Source organism: Mobula birostris, chromosome 13 (genome assembly GCF_030028105.1).
Source record: "Mobula birostris isolate sMobBir1 chromosome 13, sMobBir1.hap1, whole genome shotgun sequence".
In the NCBI taxonomy this organism is placed as follows: domain Eukaryota; kingdom Metazoa; phylum Chordata; class Chondrichthyes; order Myliobatiformes; family Myliobatidae; genus Mobula; species Mobula birostris.
In genome coordinates this window covers 95,420,409-95,436,156 of record NC_092382.1, presented here as the reverse complement: position 1 = coordinate 95,436,156, position 15,748 = coordinate 95,420,409, and the positions used below count along the sequence as shown (strand labels likewise).

The window sequence follows — 15,748 nt, the reverse complement described above, 5'->3', positions numbered from 1 at the left end:
TGAAGGCCAGCATGCCATTAGCTTTCTTCACTGCCTGCTGTACTTGCATGCTTGCTTTCAGTGACTGATGTACGAGAACACCTAGATCTCGTTGTACTTCCCCTTTTCCTAACTTGACTCCATTTAGATAATAATCTGCCTTCCTGTTCTTACCACTGAAGTGGATAACCTCACATTTATCCACATTAAACTGCATCTGCCATGCATCTGCCTACTCACGCAGTCTGTCCAAGTCACCCTGCATCTCATAACATCCTCCTTACATTTCACACTGCCACCCAGCTTTGTGACATCAGCAAATTTGCTAATGTTACTTTTAATTCCCTCAACTAAATCATTAATATATATTGTAAACAGCTGCGGTCCCAGCACTGAACCCTGCGGTACCCCACTGGTCACCGCCTGCCATTCCAAAAGGGACTCATTAATCGCTACTCTTTGTTTCCCCTCAGCCAGACAATTTTCAGTCCATGTCAGTACTCTGCCCCCAATACCATGTGCCCTAATTTTGCCCACTAATCTCCTATGTGGGACTTTATCAAAGGCTTTCTGAAAGTCCAGGTACACTACATCCACTGGCTCTCCCTTGTCCATTTTCATAGTTACATCCTCAAAAAATTCCAGAAGATTAGTCAAGCACGATTTCCCCTTCGTAAATCCATGCTGACTCGGACCTACCCTGTTCCTGCCATCCAAATGTGTCATAATTTCATCTTTTATAATTGACTCCAGCATCTTTCTCACCACTGACGTCAGGCTAACCGGTCTATAATTCCCTGTTTTCTCTCTTCCTACTTTCTTGAAAAGTGGGACAACATTAGCTACCCTGCAATCCACAGGAACTGATCCTGAATCTATAGAACATTGGAAAATATTACCAATGCATCCAGGATTTCTAAAACCATCTCCTTAAGTACCCTGGGATATAGACCATCAGGTCCCGGGAACTTATCAGCCTTCAGACCCAACAGCCTATCCAACACCATTTCCTGCCGAATATAAATTTCCTTCAGTTCATCCATTACCCTAGGTTCTTTGGCCATTGTTATATCTGGGACATTGTTTGTATCTTCCCTAGTGGTGACAGATCCAAAGTACTTGTTCAACTCATCTGCCATTTCCTTGTTCCCCATAATAAGTTCATCCTTTTCTGTCTTCAAGGGCCCGATTTTGGTCTTAACTATGTTTTTCCTTTTCGCTTACCTAAATAAGCTTTTTCTATCCTCCTTTATATTCTTGGCTAGTTTACCTCCCGACCTCATTTTTTCTCCGCGTATTACCTTTTTAGTTATCTGGGTCACTCACTTTGTGCCTGACATTAAACATCATTTCCACCGGTAATGAAGACTGTGTCGTGTGCCGGTCTCCAGTTTCACCCGTATCTCCGATATCCAGGCTCGATGAGAACGGCCTCACAGGTTCCTGTGTCGAGGATCTCGCCTCCGCTCTCGGCGCAGGCTCGTCGCTGACAGGGCTGGACCTGAGTTACAATCAGCTGGGAGATTTGGGGGTGAAGCAATTGTCCAAGGCTCTCAAAAGTCCGGATTGCAAATTGGAGAAGCTGCGGTAAGTGAAACCGCTTCGCACCTTGTTCTGTCACTTACCCCCACTAGACCAGGCAAGGTGGGCTCACTGCAGGGCAGATGATCATAAGACTATAGACACAGGAGCACAATTGTCCATTGGCCCACAGAGTTTGCTCCACTGTACTGATACAATATACAACCCTGAGGTTTATCTCTTTACAGGCAGCCACAAAACAAAAGAACACAATACAACCCAATTTAATAGAAAAATCTACACAACAAAGGCCATGAAACAACTAAGGTGCAATTTTTAAAAAGGGCTAATTGTGCAACAGTGTCAGTAAACCATTAACACTCGGAACATGAACCGCAGAGTCCACGACGAGAGGTGTTCGTTAATTAATTTGTTTGCTTGTTTCTTTATTTGTTTATTTATTTAGTTTTTTGTTGTTGTTTTTGTATTTGCACAATGTGGCTTCTTTTGCACATCAGTTGCTTGTCCTTCTTGGTCTGAGCTTTCTCGGTGGTTCGCTTGTATCTCCTTACAATGCCTGTAACGGAGTGAATTTCAGGGTGACGTATATGTATTTTGAGAATGAAGTGACACTGACTTTGAATCCAATCCAGGACCAAGTATGCCTTGCCTTTCCAGTTACCAAATAACAATGAATGAAACTGACCCAGTGCAAGGCCACGTCCTCTTGTTCCTGTTTCCCAAACACTATCGTATTTCAACCCAAATACGGTACGTACAAAAGTCTTAGGCATACACACATATATATTTGTACATATATCTATATCTACATCTATATCTAAATATATATATTTATAATCTATCTTTTTATATATATCTATCTCAGGTCTGTATATTACGAGTATCTAAGAAAGCATATGATTATTAGAACAATGTTGGGCTATCCATTTTAAAATTAAAAGGTCATCACAGCCACGTGCGGGGAAGAGCCTTTATTGTGCGTACTTTTCATTGTTCTGTTTTCTAAGACTAGATAATGAAAATTATTTTACTGCCTGTTCCGTTGTCTTTGTGATCGATAAACAGTCTCTTCTCCCCCTCCCCCCTTCCCTAGACTCCAAGCCGTCGGCCTCACGGCTCCATTCGTCAGGTACCTCGCCTCTGCTGTCAAGGCAAACTACTCACTGGTGGAGTAGGACCTCGGAAGGAGCAAGCTGAGAGATTCCGGAGTGAAGCTGCTCTCGGCAGCTCTGAGGAAAGCCGGCTGCCGTCTACAGAAGCTAGGGTAGGCTGCAGACTCAGAGAGATCGTCTTTGCAAAAGCGGCCATCAGCCACACAGGATGGCAGCAGGTTCTTCTTCTCCTTCTCCTTCTCCCGCTCCGTCACCCTCCGCCCTCGCCTCATATCCCTCCCCTCCCCCTCCACCCAAGTTTAGCCAGCCTCTCATCATAGCACGCCTCCTCTAAATCAGACAACATCCGGCTAAACCCCTTCTGCACCCTCTCCAAAGCCCTAGCATCCTTTCTGTAGTGGGGTGCCCAAAACAGGAAGCGATACTCCACATGTGGCCTAAACAGAGTGTTATAACATTGCAGTGCCTCACTTTATAAAAGCAAGCAACCCATCAGCGATCTTAACCACCTTATCGATGTGTGTGGCCACTTTCAAGAAGCAATGAAGTTGGATCTGATAGATCTCTCTGCTCAGAAACACAATTTCGGATCTTGCCTTTAACAGTGTGCTGCCCCGTTGCATTTGCCCTACCCCAAGGTGTGACCACTCACATTTCTCTGGGTAAAACTCCATCTGCCATTTCTCTGCCCAAATCTGCAACCGAGCTATACCGTGCTGTATTCTTTTCCAGTCTTCTACGCCATCCACAGCTCAACCAATCTTGATATCATCCACAAACATACTAACCCATCCATCAACATACTAACTCATCCATCAACATACAAAAAAGTGCTGGTGGAACACAGCAGGCCAGGCGGCATCTATAGGCAGAGGTACAGGCGACATTTCTGGGCTGAGACCCTTCGTCAGGACTAACTGAAAGAAGAGATAGTAAGAGATTTGAAAGTGAGGGGGAGAAGGAGATCCGAAACGATAGGAGAAGACAGGAGGGGGAGGGATGGAGCCAAGAGCCTAGGGAGAAAGAAAGGGGCAGGGAGGTACAGTGCGAGGGACAGAGGGAGAAAAAGGAGAGAGAAAAGAATGGGTGGAAAAATAAATAAATAGATAAGGAATGGGGTAAGAAGGGGCGGAGGGGCATTAGCGGAAGTTAGAGAAGTGAGTGTTCATGCCATCAGGTTGGAGGCGACCCAGACGGAATATAAAGTGTTATTCCTCCAACCAGAGTGTGGCTTTATCTTTACAGTAGAGGAGACCGTGGATGGACGTATCAGAGTGGGTGTGGGACGTGGAATTAAAATGTGTGGCCACTGGGAGATCCTGCTTACTCTGGCAGACAGAGCGTAGGTGTTCAGCAAAACGATCTCCCAGTCTGCGTCGGGTCTCGCCAATATATAGAAGGCCGCACTGGGAGCACCGGACGCAGTATATCACACCCATCCACATTTTCATGCAGGTCAGTTCTATACAGTACAACACAAACAGCAAAGGTCCCAGCACAGAACCCTGTGGAACACCATTAAATACAGGCCTCCAGTTCAAATAAGTCTGGACAGACAAGGTTCTCTTATCTTTCCATCCCCATCCTTCCTTCTCACAGGAGCATACCTTTCCTGTACTCTGTGCATTGGATCTCTAAATACCTAAAGAACTGCCAGAAAAAAAAGCTGTTCCCCATTAACTCTTGGCCGAGGCCGTAATCCACTTTTAAACTTTCTGCAAGGAGCATGCCTATGCTTATCTAATCACTTGCTATCCTGAAAGATGTGGTCTCTGTTCCTGAACACATTCTACCATCGGATTCACTTTCTTGTGGGCATTCAGGGTAGGTGCAAGGAAACACAATAGAATCAATGAAAAACTACACAGAAACAAAGTCAGACAGACAACCATTCAGCAAAAGAAACCGCATTCTGCAAATGCATAAATGCAATTCGTAACTACCTAAACAGCTGACACTCAGGACATGAGTGGTAGAGCCGGCTGCTGGAGGCTGACTGCCTCCACACCATGATGGAAGGTAGAGAAGCTTGCAAGGCCGCCCGATCCCACGCCGCGATCACCGCTCCGAGCATTTCCTGACTCCCCACCAATCCTGCTCTCTCTGACCCGCAGTCTGTACGCGGCGGAGCTCACGGATTCCTGCACCGACGACCTGGTCGCCGCCCTCGGCGTCAACCGCTCCGTCACGCAGCTGAACCTGGGATCGAACTCATTCACAGACCTGTCTGTGCCAGCGCTCTGCCTCCTGGTACAGTCCCGTGAGAACCTGGAGCGGATCAAGTCAGTGTCCCCGTTAACAGTGATAGCGATGGATAGAGTCACGTGGGGATGGGGGGAAAGACAGGCAGAGGCCCTTCGGCCCAACTCATCCGTGCCAGCATGAGCCAGCCCCATTTGCCTTTATGTGCTCAACATCACCCCCAAACCTTCACTGTCCACGCAGTTGTCCAAATGTCTCTCGAACAGTGCAATTGTACCTGCCCCTACAGCTATGACAGATCATTGCACTTACCCACTACGTAAAGAATTTGCTCCCCAAATTTTTTCCCTCTTTACTTAATCCTTCTTCCCAGTCCTGGCTGAGAAATCGTGGCCCTTATATTCTCTACTCCCATCATGATGTGTAAACCTCCAGTGTGGTGAACCCCTCAACCTCCCCAGCTCCAGAGAATCAGTCTCACCCTGTCCCCTCATCACGGAATTTGCGGTTCATTGCCAAGGATACAACCCATCCTACTGTGGATGGAGCGAGGCTTTTCGACAACGCGGGCCCTCCCTGTTCTGGTATCTACTGCTCACAGAGGGCATTGTGAAACCTTTTGTCTTCCTGTTTGTTCTCTGATCTGGTTTGGTTTCCTTCCCAAGGACGCAGGCCAGGCCACAGGTATACCTAGAGCACAGTTGGATATGTTCTTGATTAGTAAGGGTGTAAAGGGTGAGAGTGAGATAGTTCTGGTCCTGTAGTCGCTGGAGGTTTGGAGAATGAAGGGGGATCACATTGATACCTATTGAATATTGAGAGGCCCAGGTAGTGTGGACGTGGTGAAGATGTTTCCTCTAGTAGGGAGTCCATGACCAGAGGGCAGAGCCTAAGAAAACAAAGATGTCCCTTTAAAACAGAGATGAAGAACAACTTCTTTAGCTGTAGGGTGGTGAATCTGTAGAATTCACTGTCACAGATGGTTGTGGAGGCCACCTCATTGAAGCAGAGGTGAAATGTTTCTTGATCAGTAAATACATCAAAGATTACGGAGAGAAAGCAGGGAAATGGGGGTAGAGGGAAGATAAACCATCCATGATGTAATGGCGGAACAGACTCGATGGGATGAATGACATAATTGTCTTCCTGGGTCTTGTAGTCTAATGATGGGAGGTATCGGTGGGCAACACACAAACTGCTGAAGAAACTCAGCAGGTCAGGCAGCATCTATGGAGACAAACAAACAGTCGATATCTCAGGCGGTGACCCTTCATCAGAACTGGGAAAGAAATGGGACAAAGACAGAATGCGAAGGTTGGGCGAGCAGGAGGAGTACCGTCTGGAAAGTGATTGGTGAAGTCAGGTGTACAGTCCGGAAAGTAATTGGGGAAGCCAGGTGTACAGTCCGGAAAGTGATTGGTGAAGCCAGGTGTACAGCCTGGAAAGTGATTGGTGAAGCCAGGTGTACAGTCTCGAAAATGATTGGTGAAGCCAGGTGTACAGCCTGGAAAGTGATTGGGGAAGCCAGGTGTACAGCCTGGAAAGTGATTGGGGAAGCCAGGTGTACAGTCTGGGAAGTGATTGGTGAAGCCAGGTGTACAGTCTGGAAAGTGATTGGTGAAGTCAGGTGTACAGTCTGGAAAGTGATTGGGGAAGCCAGGTGTACAGTCTGGAAAGTGATTGGGGAAGCCTGGTGTACAGTCTGGAAAGTGATTGGTGAAGCCAGGTGTACAGTCTGGAAAGTGATTGGTGAAGTCAGGTGTACAGTCTAGAAAGTGATTGGTGAAGTCAGGTGTACAGTCTGGAAAGTGATTGGGGAAGCCAGGTGTACAGTCTGGAAAGTGATTGGGGAAGCCAGGTGTACAGTCTGGAAAGTGATTGGTGAAGTCAGGTGTACAGTCTGGAAAGTGATTGAGGAAGCCAGGTGTACAGTCTGGAAAGCGATTGGGTGAGGTTTCTCGACGACGCGGACACTGCCTGTTCTGGTATCTGCTGCCTACAGAGGGTGCTGTGAAAAGGATGAAGTGAGAAGCTGGAGGCGATAGGTGGAAGAGGTAAAATGATGACGAAGAAGGAATCCAATGGAGGAAGAGGTTAGACTGGGAAAAAGGGAAGGAGGATCGGTTCCAGAGGGAGGCGATAGGCAGGTGAGGAGAAGAGAAAGAATAGGGGGGGAGTCAGAATGAGGAATGGAAACGGACAGAAGGTACAAGAGGATAAGAATTTCCGGATGGTGGAGAAATTGTCATTCATGTTGATTGGTTGGAGACATACAGACGGAAAATGACGTGTGGTTCCTTTAACCTGAGCAGTGGCCTCATTGCGTCATCAGATGGAGCAACATGTTGGACTGGGATTGGTTAGTGGATCTGTAATGGGTGGGCACTGGGGAAACCCTAATGTGGACGGGGCGAGGTTTCTCGACAACGCGGACCCTCCCTGTTCTTGTATCCACTGCGCACGGAGGGCCTTGTGAAATCTACCGCGTTCCCGTTCATTCTCCGATCCGTTTCAGGCTTTGGGAGAATCAGTTCAGTGCAGAGGGGCAGAAGCAGCTGCAGGCACTGCAGAGGACCAGGTCCGGACTGAGAGTGGATATCCAAAGTAGTTATGATCCATGAACGTCAGCGCCCCGGGGAGCGAGGTTTCTGGGACTGACCTTCCTCCCGAGTGGGAACACCGCTGGAATACAAGGGAATTAATGAGAAACTACACACAAAGACTGACAAGCAAGCAATGTGCAACAAAGACCAACTGTGTAAATACAGGGAGAAATAAGTAATAATAAATAAATAAATACCTAAACAATACTGAGAATGAGAGTTGTAGAGTGTGTGAAAGTGAATCTGTAGGTTGTGGAGTCAGTTCAGGTATGAGGTGAGTGGAGTTATCCACACTGGTTCAGAATGCCTGATAGCTGGAGAGTGACAATGGATAAAGGGTCATCCCCACTCGCGCTCATTGGGCAACTGTGCCCGAACTTGATGGAGTGGGATCTCAGGATCCTGTACAACTTTCCCATTGGTAAAGTACACACAAAGAGAGACATACAACAAATGCACGAGTGTAGACAAACTATGCAAATAAAATTGTATGAGGACTAAATAATCCTGAGAACATGATATGAACCAATTGTCTTCAAGTACAGGTAGATAGGGGTGGGGTTGGTTGGTAAGGGCTGGCCGTGGCTTGATTGGCGGAGGGCGGGAAGCGAGGTCTGATCGGCGGGGGCCGATTGGTGTGGTTGAGGTGGTGCGCTGACTGCTTCGGCCTGGCCACACGTGCTTGGCAAAGTTTGTGGTTGTGGAAGTGGGATGGGTGTGGCGACTGTGGGGCGCTGTGGTATGTGGGATGGGTTGTGCGGAAGATATTGCCCTCGGGTCATGATTTGTCGTCGGGTTTCAGCAAGCGTGTCGTGGGCCTGATGCAGTCGGCCCCTGGTGCTGCTGCGAACACGCTTCGATGCTACGCTGATAATGAGATGCCTTTAAGATGGAAGGGAAGGGTTCTTGGAGAGATAATGGCGAAAGCAGGAGGGACTTGCTGGCTGAGCGCAGTGGTCGGCATGAACTGGTTGGGCCCGAGGGCCTGTATCACGTGGGATTGCTCTACGCCTTTTACAGCCAATGCTCATACAATTGAAGCCACGTCTCCGTTTAAGGCACATTGCTGACATTTCGATAACACTCTGGAGAAACAGAGACAGATCTGGGGTGATCCGGGATTCCGGGATGTGAGGCCCCAGTGTTCAGGATCAGAATTAGGATCAGGTTTATAGTCACAGGCATTTCCCGTGAAATTTATTGCTTTGAGGCGGCAATATATAAAGATACTATACATTACAACAGAAATTACAGACTACACACACAAACACACACACAGAGAGATATATACACAGCACAGTATAGGCCCTTCGTCCCACAATGTTGTACCGACGCTCAAACACTGCCTCCCATATAAACCCCCAACTTAAACTCCTCCATATACCTGTCTAGTAGTCTCTTAAACTTCACTAGTGTATCTGTCTCCACCACTGACTCAGGCAGTGCATTCCACGCACCAACCACTCTCTGAGTAAAAAAACCTTCCTCTAATATCCCCCTTGAACTTCCCACCCCTTACCTTAAAACCATGTCCTCTTGTATTGAGCAGGGGTGCCCTGGGGAAGAGGCGCTGGCTATCCACTCTATCTATTCCTCGTTATATCTTGTACACCTCTATCATGTCTCCTCTCATTCTCCTTCTCTCCAGAGAGTAAAGCCCTAGCTCCCTTATTATGTCGGCATTCGTTAGTCTCATGAGACCATGGATTTGCGCCTTGGAAAGTTTCCAAGGTGCAGGCCTGGGCAAGGTTGTAAGGAACCAGTTGCCCATGCTGCAAGCCTCATCTCTCCACGCCACCGATTTTGTCCGAGGGAAGGGCACTAGGACCCATACAGCTTGGCACCAGTGTCGTCGCAGAGCAATGTATGGTTAAGTTCCTCGCTCAAGGACACATCACGCTGCCTCAACCAAGGCTCGAACTAGTGACCTTCAAATCACGAGACTAACACATTAACCACTTGGTCAGGCGCCACACTAACTCCCTTAATCTCGGAACATAATCCATACTCTCTAAACCAGGCAGCATCCTGGTAAATCTCCTCTGTACCCTTTCCAATGCTTCAACATATATATGTGTTTGCAACATATATACACGCATGCATACACATACACGCTCAAAATATTAAATCGAATTAGTGCAAAAGGGAAGCAAAAAAATAGTCAGGTAGTATGGTAGTGTTCGTGGGTTGCTTCATGGTCCGGTCAGAAAGCTGATGACGGAGGGGCAGAAGCTATTTGTAAAATGTTGAGTGCGTGTTTTCAGGCTCGTGTGCCGCCTCTGTGATGGAGAAGAGTACACGTTCTGGGTGGTGGGGCTCTTTAGTGATGGATGCTTTATTTTTGAAACGTCGCCCTTTGAAGACGGCCTCCACGCCGGGCAGGCGCGTGCCCATGATGGAGCCGGCTGAGTTTACCGGATCCTGCGCAGTGTCTCCCCCGCCCCCATTCCAAATGGTGATGCTCTCCACTGTGCATCTCTATAGAGATTTGCGAGACTCCTTGGTGGCGTAACGAAATCTCCTCAGACCCATAATGCTCCGGGCGAGGCTGCTTAATTATTCCATTCATAGGTTGGGCCCGGGGTAATTCTTCGGAGATGTTGACACCCAGGATATTGAAACTGTTCACTCTTTCCCCCGCCGAACCCTCGATAAGTGCTTGGTGGGTGTCCTCCGGACTTCCCCTTCCTGAATCCACAATCGGTCCCTTGGTCTTACTGGCTGTTACTGCCACTCCACTCAACTATCTCACTCCGCAGCGTCTCCTTGTCAACATCTGTCAATAGTGGTAACGACAGCAACGGGCCCAGCCCCAAGCCTCAGTGAGCACCGACAGCCACGATCCATCAGTCCCAAAGGACAGCGTGATCCTCTGCTCCCTGTCGTCGAATTCGGCTTCAGAAGACACTGGCTGCCACGTGCCCGCGTGCAATCTAATCTCCCACAACGGAATCTTATTGAAATCCTCAATAAAACCCAGACTGACCGCAAGTACCGCTTTACCTTCTTGGCAGCTCCTTCAAAATAGGGGCCGTGGACAATTCTGATTTGATGGAGAATGGACGTGAAAGCACAGAGGAACATCTGGAGAAATTTCTGAAACGCCCGTCCGCTGCTGTCGTTACTGTGTGGTGGGGAATCTTTCGGAGGGTAGGTCTCAAAATCCCCGGCCTTGCCTGCTTTTGGCGACCGAGAAGGAGGTCGAATCGTTCGGGCAGAGATGGCGCTCAGTACTCGGTGTCGGAGAGCTGATGAGAGCTCGAAGTTTTCGGATGACTCAGAGTCGGATTGTGGTCGGCATGGCAGGGACAGTTTTTCTTCCTTCTCCCGTCTGCGTGAGATGTGGGACATTTGAGAAACTTTGAACTTTACTGTACTCATGGACTTCTTCATCAAGTTATGGTATTGTTACACTGTTTGTAACTATATGTTATAATTATGTGGTTTTGTCAGTTTTTTCAGTCTTGGTTTGTCCTGTGTTTTGTGATATCACACAGGAGGAAATAATGTATCATTTCTTAATGCATGCATTACTAAATTACAATAAAAGAGGACTACGTGTCTTCATAATCATAATCATAAAAAGTTCATACTCGTGAGGCAAGCACATAGCCATGATAGCTGCTCTGAATCAACCCCATCTTTCCAAATAGAAACATAGATAAACTACAGCAAAATACAGGCCCTTCCATCGGCCGAACAGGTACTTACTTTAGAAATTACCTGAGGTTACCCATAGCCCTCTATTTTTCTAAGTTCCATGTACTTATCCGGTTGTCTCTTAAAAGACCCTGTCGTATCCGCCTCCACCACCGTCGCCGGCAGCCCATTCCACGCACTCGCCACTCTCTGTGTAAAAAAAACTCACCCCTGACATGCCCTCTGTACCTACTTCCAAGCACCTTAAAACCCTGCCCTCTCGTGATACCCATTCCAGCCTTGGGGAAAAGTCTCTGACTATCCACGTGATCAATGCCTCTCATCATCTTATGCATCTCTCATCTGATATCAGGTCACCTCTCATCCTCCATCGCTCCAAGGAGAAAAGGCCGAGTTCACTCAACCTATTCTCATAAGGCATGCTCCCCAATCCAGGCAACATCCTTGTAAATCTCCTCTGCACCCTTTCTACGATTTCCACATCGTAGAGTTGATAGAGTTATACAGCAGGGAGACCGGTCCTTCGTGTCAAATTGGTGCAAGCCGGGCTTTATGCCAATCTCCGCACGTCTGCGTTGCCTGAATCACGCTCATAACACTCGAAGCCGTCCCAATCCATGTACCTATCTAAATATCTTTCACACTTTACAATTGCATTCGCCCTACCCCGCCACCACTTCCTCTGGCAGTCCGCCCACATTCATACTGCCCCGTGTGGCAACGCCACCTCTCCGCTCCGCAAGAATATAATGCTTTATAAGGCGTTAGTCAGACTGCGCTTGGAGCACTGTGAGCGGTTTTGGGCCTCTCGTCTAAGAAAGGGTCCGGAAGAGGTTCGCGAGAATGGTCCCAGGGATGTAAGGATTAACGTATGAGGTGCGTTTGATGGCTCTGGGCCTGTATTGAAGAATGGGGGAGAGGGACGTGGTCTCATTCAAACCTGCCGAATATTGAAAGGCCCAGACAGAGTGAAAGCGGAGAGGATGTTTCCTGCACTGGGGTAGTCTTGGACCAAGTGACACAGCCTCCGAATCTGAGAATGCCCCTTCAGAGCAGAGAGGAGGAGAAATGCCTTCAGCCAGCGGGTGGTGCCTCTGTGGAGTTCACCGCCACAGGCGGCTGTGGAGGCCAAGTTGTTGGGTGGACCGTATTGAAATCAGAGCTTCTTGGTCAGTCAGAGCTGCAAAGGTTACGGGTAGAAGGCAGTGGAATGAGGTTGAAGGGGATAGTATATCAGCCACGATGGGATGGTACAACCTATTCGATGGCTTGAATGGCCTAATTCTGCTCTTATCATACCGTCTCAATCAATCCTCTCTCACCTTAAATATACGGTGGCATGTAAAAGTTTGGGCACCCTGGTCAAAATTTATGTTACTGTGAATAGCTAAGTGAGTAAAAGATGAATTGATTCCCAAAAGACATAAAGTTAAAGATGACACATTTCTTTAATATTTTAAGCAAGGAAACTTCTTTATTTCCATCTTTTATCGTTTCAAAATAACAAGAAAGGAAAAGGGTCTGGAGCAAAAGTTTGGGCACCCTGCATGGCCAGTACTTAGTAACACCCCCTTCGGCAAGTATCGCAGCTTGTAAGCACTTTCTGTAGCCAGCTAAGAGTCTTTCAATTCTTGTTTGGGGGATTTTCACCCATTCTTCCTTGCAACCGGCTTCGAGTTCTGTGAGATTCTTAGGCCATCTTCCATGCACTGCTCTTTTGAGGTCTATCCACAGATTTTCCGTGATGTTTAGGTCAGGGGACTGTGAGGGCCATGGCAAAATCTTCAGCTTGCGCCTCTCGAGGTAGTCCATTGTGGATTATGAGGTGTGTTTAGGTTCATTATCCTGTTGTAGAAGCCATCCTCTTTTCATCTTCAGCCTTTTTACAGACGGTGTGCTGTTTGCTTCCAAATTTTGTTAGTATTTAATTGAATTCGTTCTTCCCTCTACCAGTAATTGTTCCCCGTGCCACTGGCTGCAACACAAGCCCAAAGCATGATCGATCCACCCCCGTGCTTAACAGTTGGAGAGGAGGGGTTCTTTTCATGAAATTCTGCACTTTTTTTTCTCCAAACATACCTTTCCTCATTGCGGCCAAAGAGTTCTATTTTAACTTCATCAGTCCACAGGACTTGTTTCCAAAATGCATCAGGCTTGTTTCGATGTTCCTTTGAACCTTTTGAACAGAACTTCTTGGCCGCAATGAGCAGGGGTGCCCAAATTTCTGCATGCCACTGATTTCCCCCTCGTTCAGAGTCCACTGTTCTGGGGGAAATATTGTGACTGTCCGCTTCTTGCGTACCCCTCATGATTTTATAAATATCTATAAACATCCCATTGCCTCCTTTGCTCTCGGACAGCCGCTCTTTATAGTCCGAGCCTTCCAATCGCTGTAAAATGCCGGCTAACCTTTTCTACCCCATGTCCAGCTTAGCGATCCCACTCCACACCCCGAAGGGTCTCGGCCCGAAACATCGACTGTTTACTCGTTTCCACGGATGCTACCTGGCCTGCTGAGTTCCTCCGGCATTTTGTGTGTGTGGCTCGGATTTCCAGAATCTGCAGAGTTTCTCTTGTTATAGAAACATAGAAACATAGAAAACCCACAGCACAATACAGGCCCTTCGGCCCACAAAGTTGTGCCGAACATGTCCCTACCTTAGAAATTACTAGGCTTATCTATAGCCCTCTATTTTCCTAAGCTCTATGTACCTATCCAAAAGTCTCTTAAAACCCTGTCGTATCCGTCTCCACCACCGTTGCCGGCAGCCCATTCCACGCACTCACCACCCTCTGAGTAAAAAACTTACCCCTGACATCTCCTCTCATCACCTTATACACCTCCATCAGGTCACTGCTCATCTTCCGTCACTCGAAGGAGAAAAGGCCAAGTTCACTCAACCTATTCTCATAAGGCATGCTCCCCAATAAAGGCAACATTCTTGTAAATCTCCTCTGCACCCTTCCTATGGTTTCCACATCCTGCTTAACCTTATTGGCTATTCTGCCCTCGTATTTCATCTTTTCCCTTCTTATAGATTCCTAGCTGACTTTTGTTGGATTTTAAAAGCATCCCAATCATCCAACTGCCCACTCACTTTTGCTACCTTGTGTTCCTTTTAAGCAGTCCTTAACTTTTAAGAAGCCTCCACACCTGAGCTGAAAACTCCAGCTGCAACCCGAACAGGCCTTTTATTTATTTATATTTTTTTAAGCCAAGTTGCAACGTAACATGCTCAGCCCCCGGGCCCCAGTTCCTCGACTGACTAGGACAAGCGTGTTCATCTGTGCACCCACTTGTAGTGAGAACGTATAAATCTACAGCACATTACAGGCCCTTCGGCCCACAATGTTGAGCCTACTGTAGAGATTGCCCACAACATCCCCAGCGCACATCGCCCTCTGTTTTTTTAAGCTCCATATACCGATCTAAGGGTCTCTTAAAAGAGCCTATCTTTTCCGCCTCCACCACCGTCGCTGGCAGCTCAGTCCTCGCACTCACCACTCTCTGTGTGGAAAAACTTCACCGCTGACATCTCAAAAAGCCTCTGACTATCACATGATCAATGCCTATCAGGTCCCCTCTCACCCTCTGTCGCTCCGAGGAGAAAAGGCCGGGTTCATTCAACCCATTCTCATAAGGCACGCTCCCCGATCCAGGCAACATCGCTGTAAATCTCCTCTGCACATTTTCTATGGCTTGCACATCCTTCCTGTAGTTATAGATACTGTACACGAGTAAGGCGTTTGCACTGAACTGTAGGTTTACGGCGAGAAGGAAGGCGTTGAATAGGAACCTAATAGGCAACGTTGTCACCGAGAGGGTGAAAATAGGCAAAAGGTTCCTGTACGGAACGAGCTGCCCGAGGAGGTGGGTGGGTGGGGGTGGGGGGGATTATTTAACGGATTGGGCGAGTACATGGACACGTGCCCATAGTCGCAAATATGGGAGTATATCAGATAGAGAAATGGGACCAACTCAAATGGGCACCCTTGCCCGCATGAGGAGTCGGCCGGTTTCCGTGCTCTGTGACCCCGCGGCTGTACCCCGATGAACCTGCCGCTCTCTATCTTTGGGTAAAAATCTGATAAGAATCGGCTCACTCACTTGACCGCGCATCGGTATGAGGGTAGGAAATTAACCGTCTGCAGGTTGCGGCTTCCATTTTTTTTGGGCGTGGCGGGGGGGGGTGTTCTAAAGTGAATTTGGGCTCGTTAGAGCTGTTGCCATGTACAGAGTGAGTTACGTTTAAAGTAGACTTGGGAGAGTATGTGGATACGTCTCAAATTGTTACGTAGATGGGGGTGGGGAGTGGGGGGAGTGGTTAAGCGACTTGCGGGAAGTCGGAGAGCAAAGTGCGCAGTGATTGACGCTGACGAGGTTGAATTCCTAGTTTATCAGATCGCACCTTAGCTAGGGTGCGGCAACGACCCAGGGACCGAGTTGCTCGCTTTTGGAACAAACAACGGCAGCTTCGGCGCAAGGTAAGCAGCCAAAATTCGGTAAGCAGCCTTTCTACAACGTGGGTTTCGAACCCTTTTGTTTTTTTAAGGCCATAGAGCAGTACCATTAAGCAAGACGTCCGTGGACCCTAGGCTGTGAGCCCCTTTTCTAGAACCTTCCGGCGTACACGGTAGTCTGTAATTCTA

At 47.9% G+C, this 15,748-nt stretch overlaps 2 protein-coding genes across 2 annotated transcripts in view; both read left to right on the top strand.

Annotated features, from left to right (window-relative positions):
- The window catches only part of LOC140208061 (NACHT, LRR and PYD domains-containing protein 12-like), a 56,402-nt gene extending 48,794 nt beyond the window's left edge, over window positions 1-7,608 (top strand). Inside the window, 3 exon segments of the mRNA XM_072276587.1 lie at window positions 1,396-1,566; window positions 2,615-2,785; window positions 4,748-7,608. Of these exon segments, the coding sequence (XP_072132688.1) occupies window positions 1,396-1,566; window positions 2,615-2,696 (253 nt within the window). The 3' untranslated portion in view covers window positions 2,697-2,785; window positions 4,748-7,608.
- Window positions 7,609-15,521: 7,913 nt separating this feature from the next.
- Window positions 15,522-15,748, top strand: part of LOC140208060 (NACHT, LRR and PYD domains-containing protein 3-like) — a 61,122-nt gene continuing 60,895 nt past the window's right edge. Inside the window, exon 1 of the mRNA XM_072276586.1 lies at window positions 15,522-15,583. The gene's annotated coding sequence lies outside the window, so the exon portion shown is untranslated. The remainder of the gene's footprint in view (window positions 15,584-15,748) is intronic.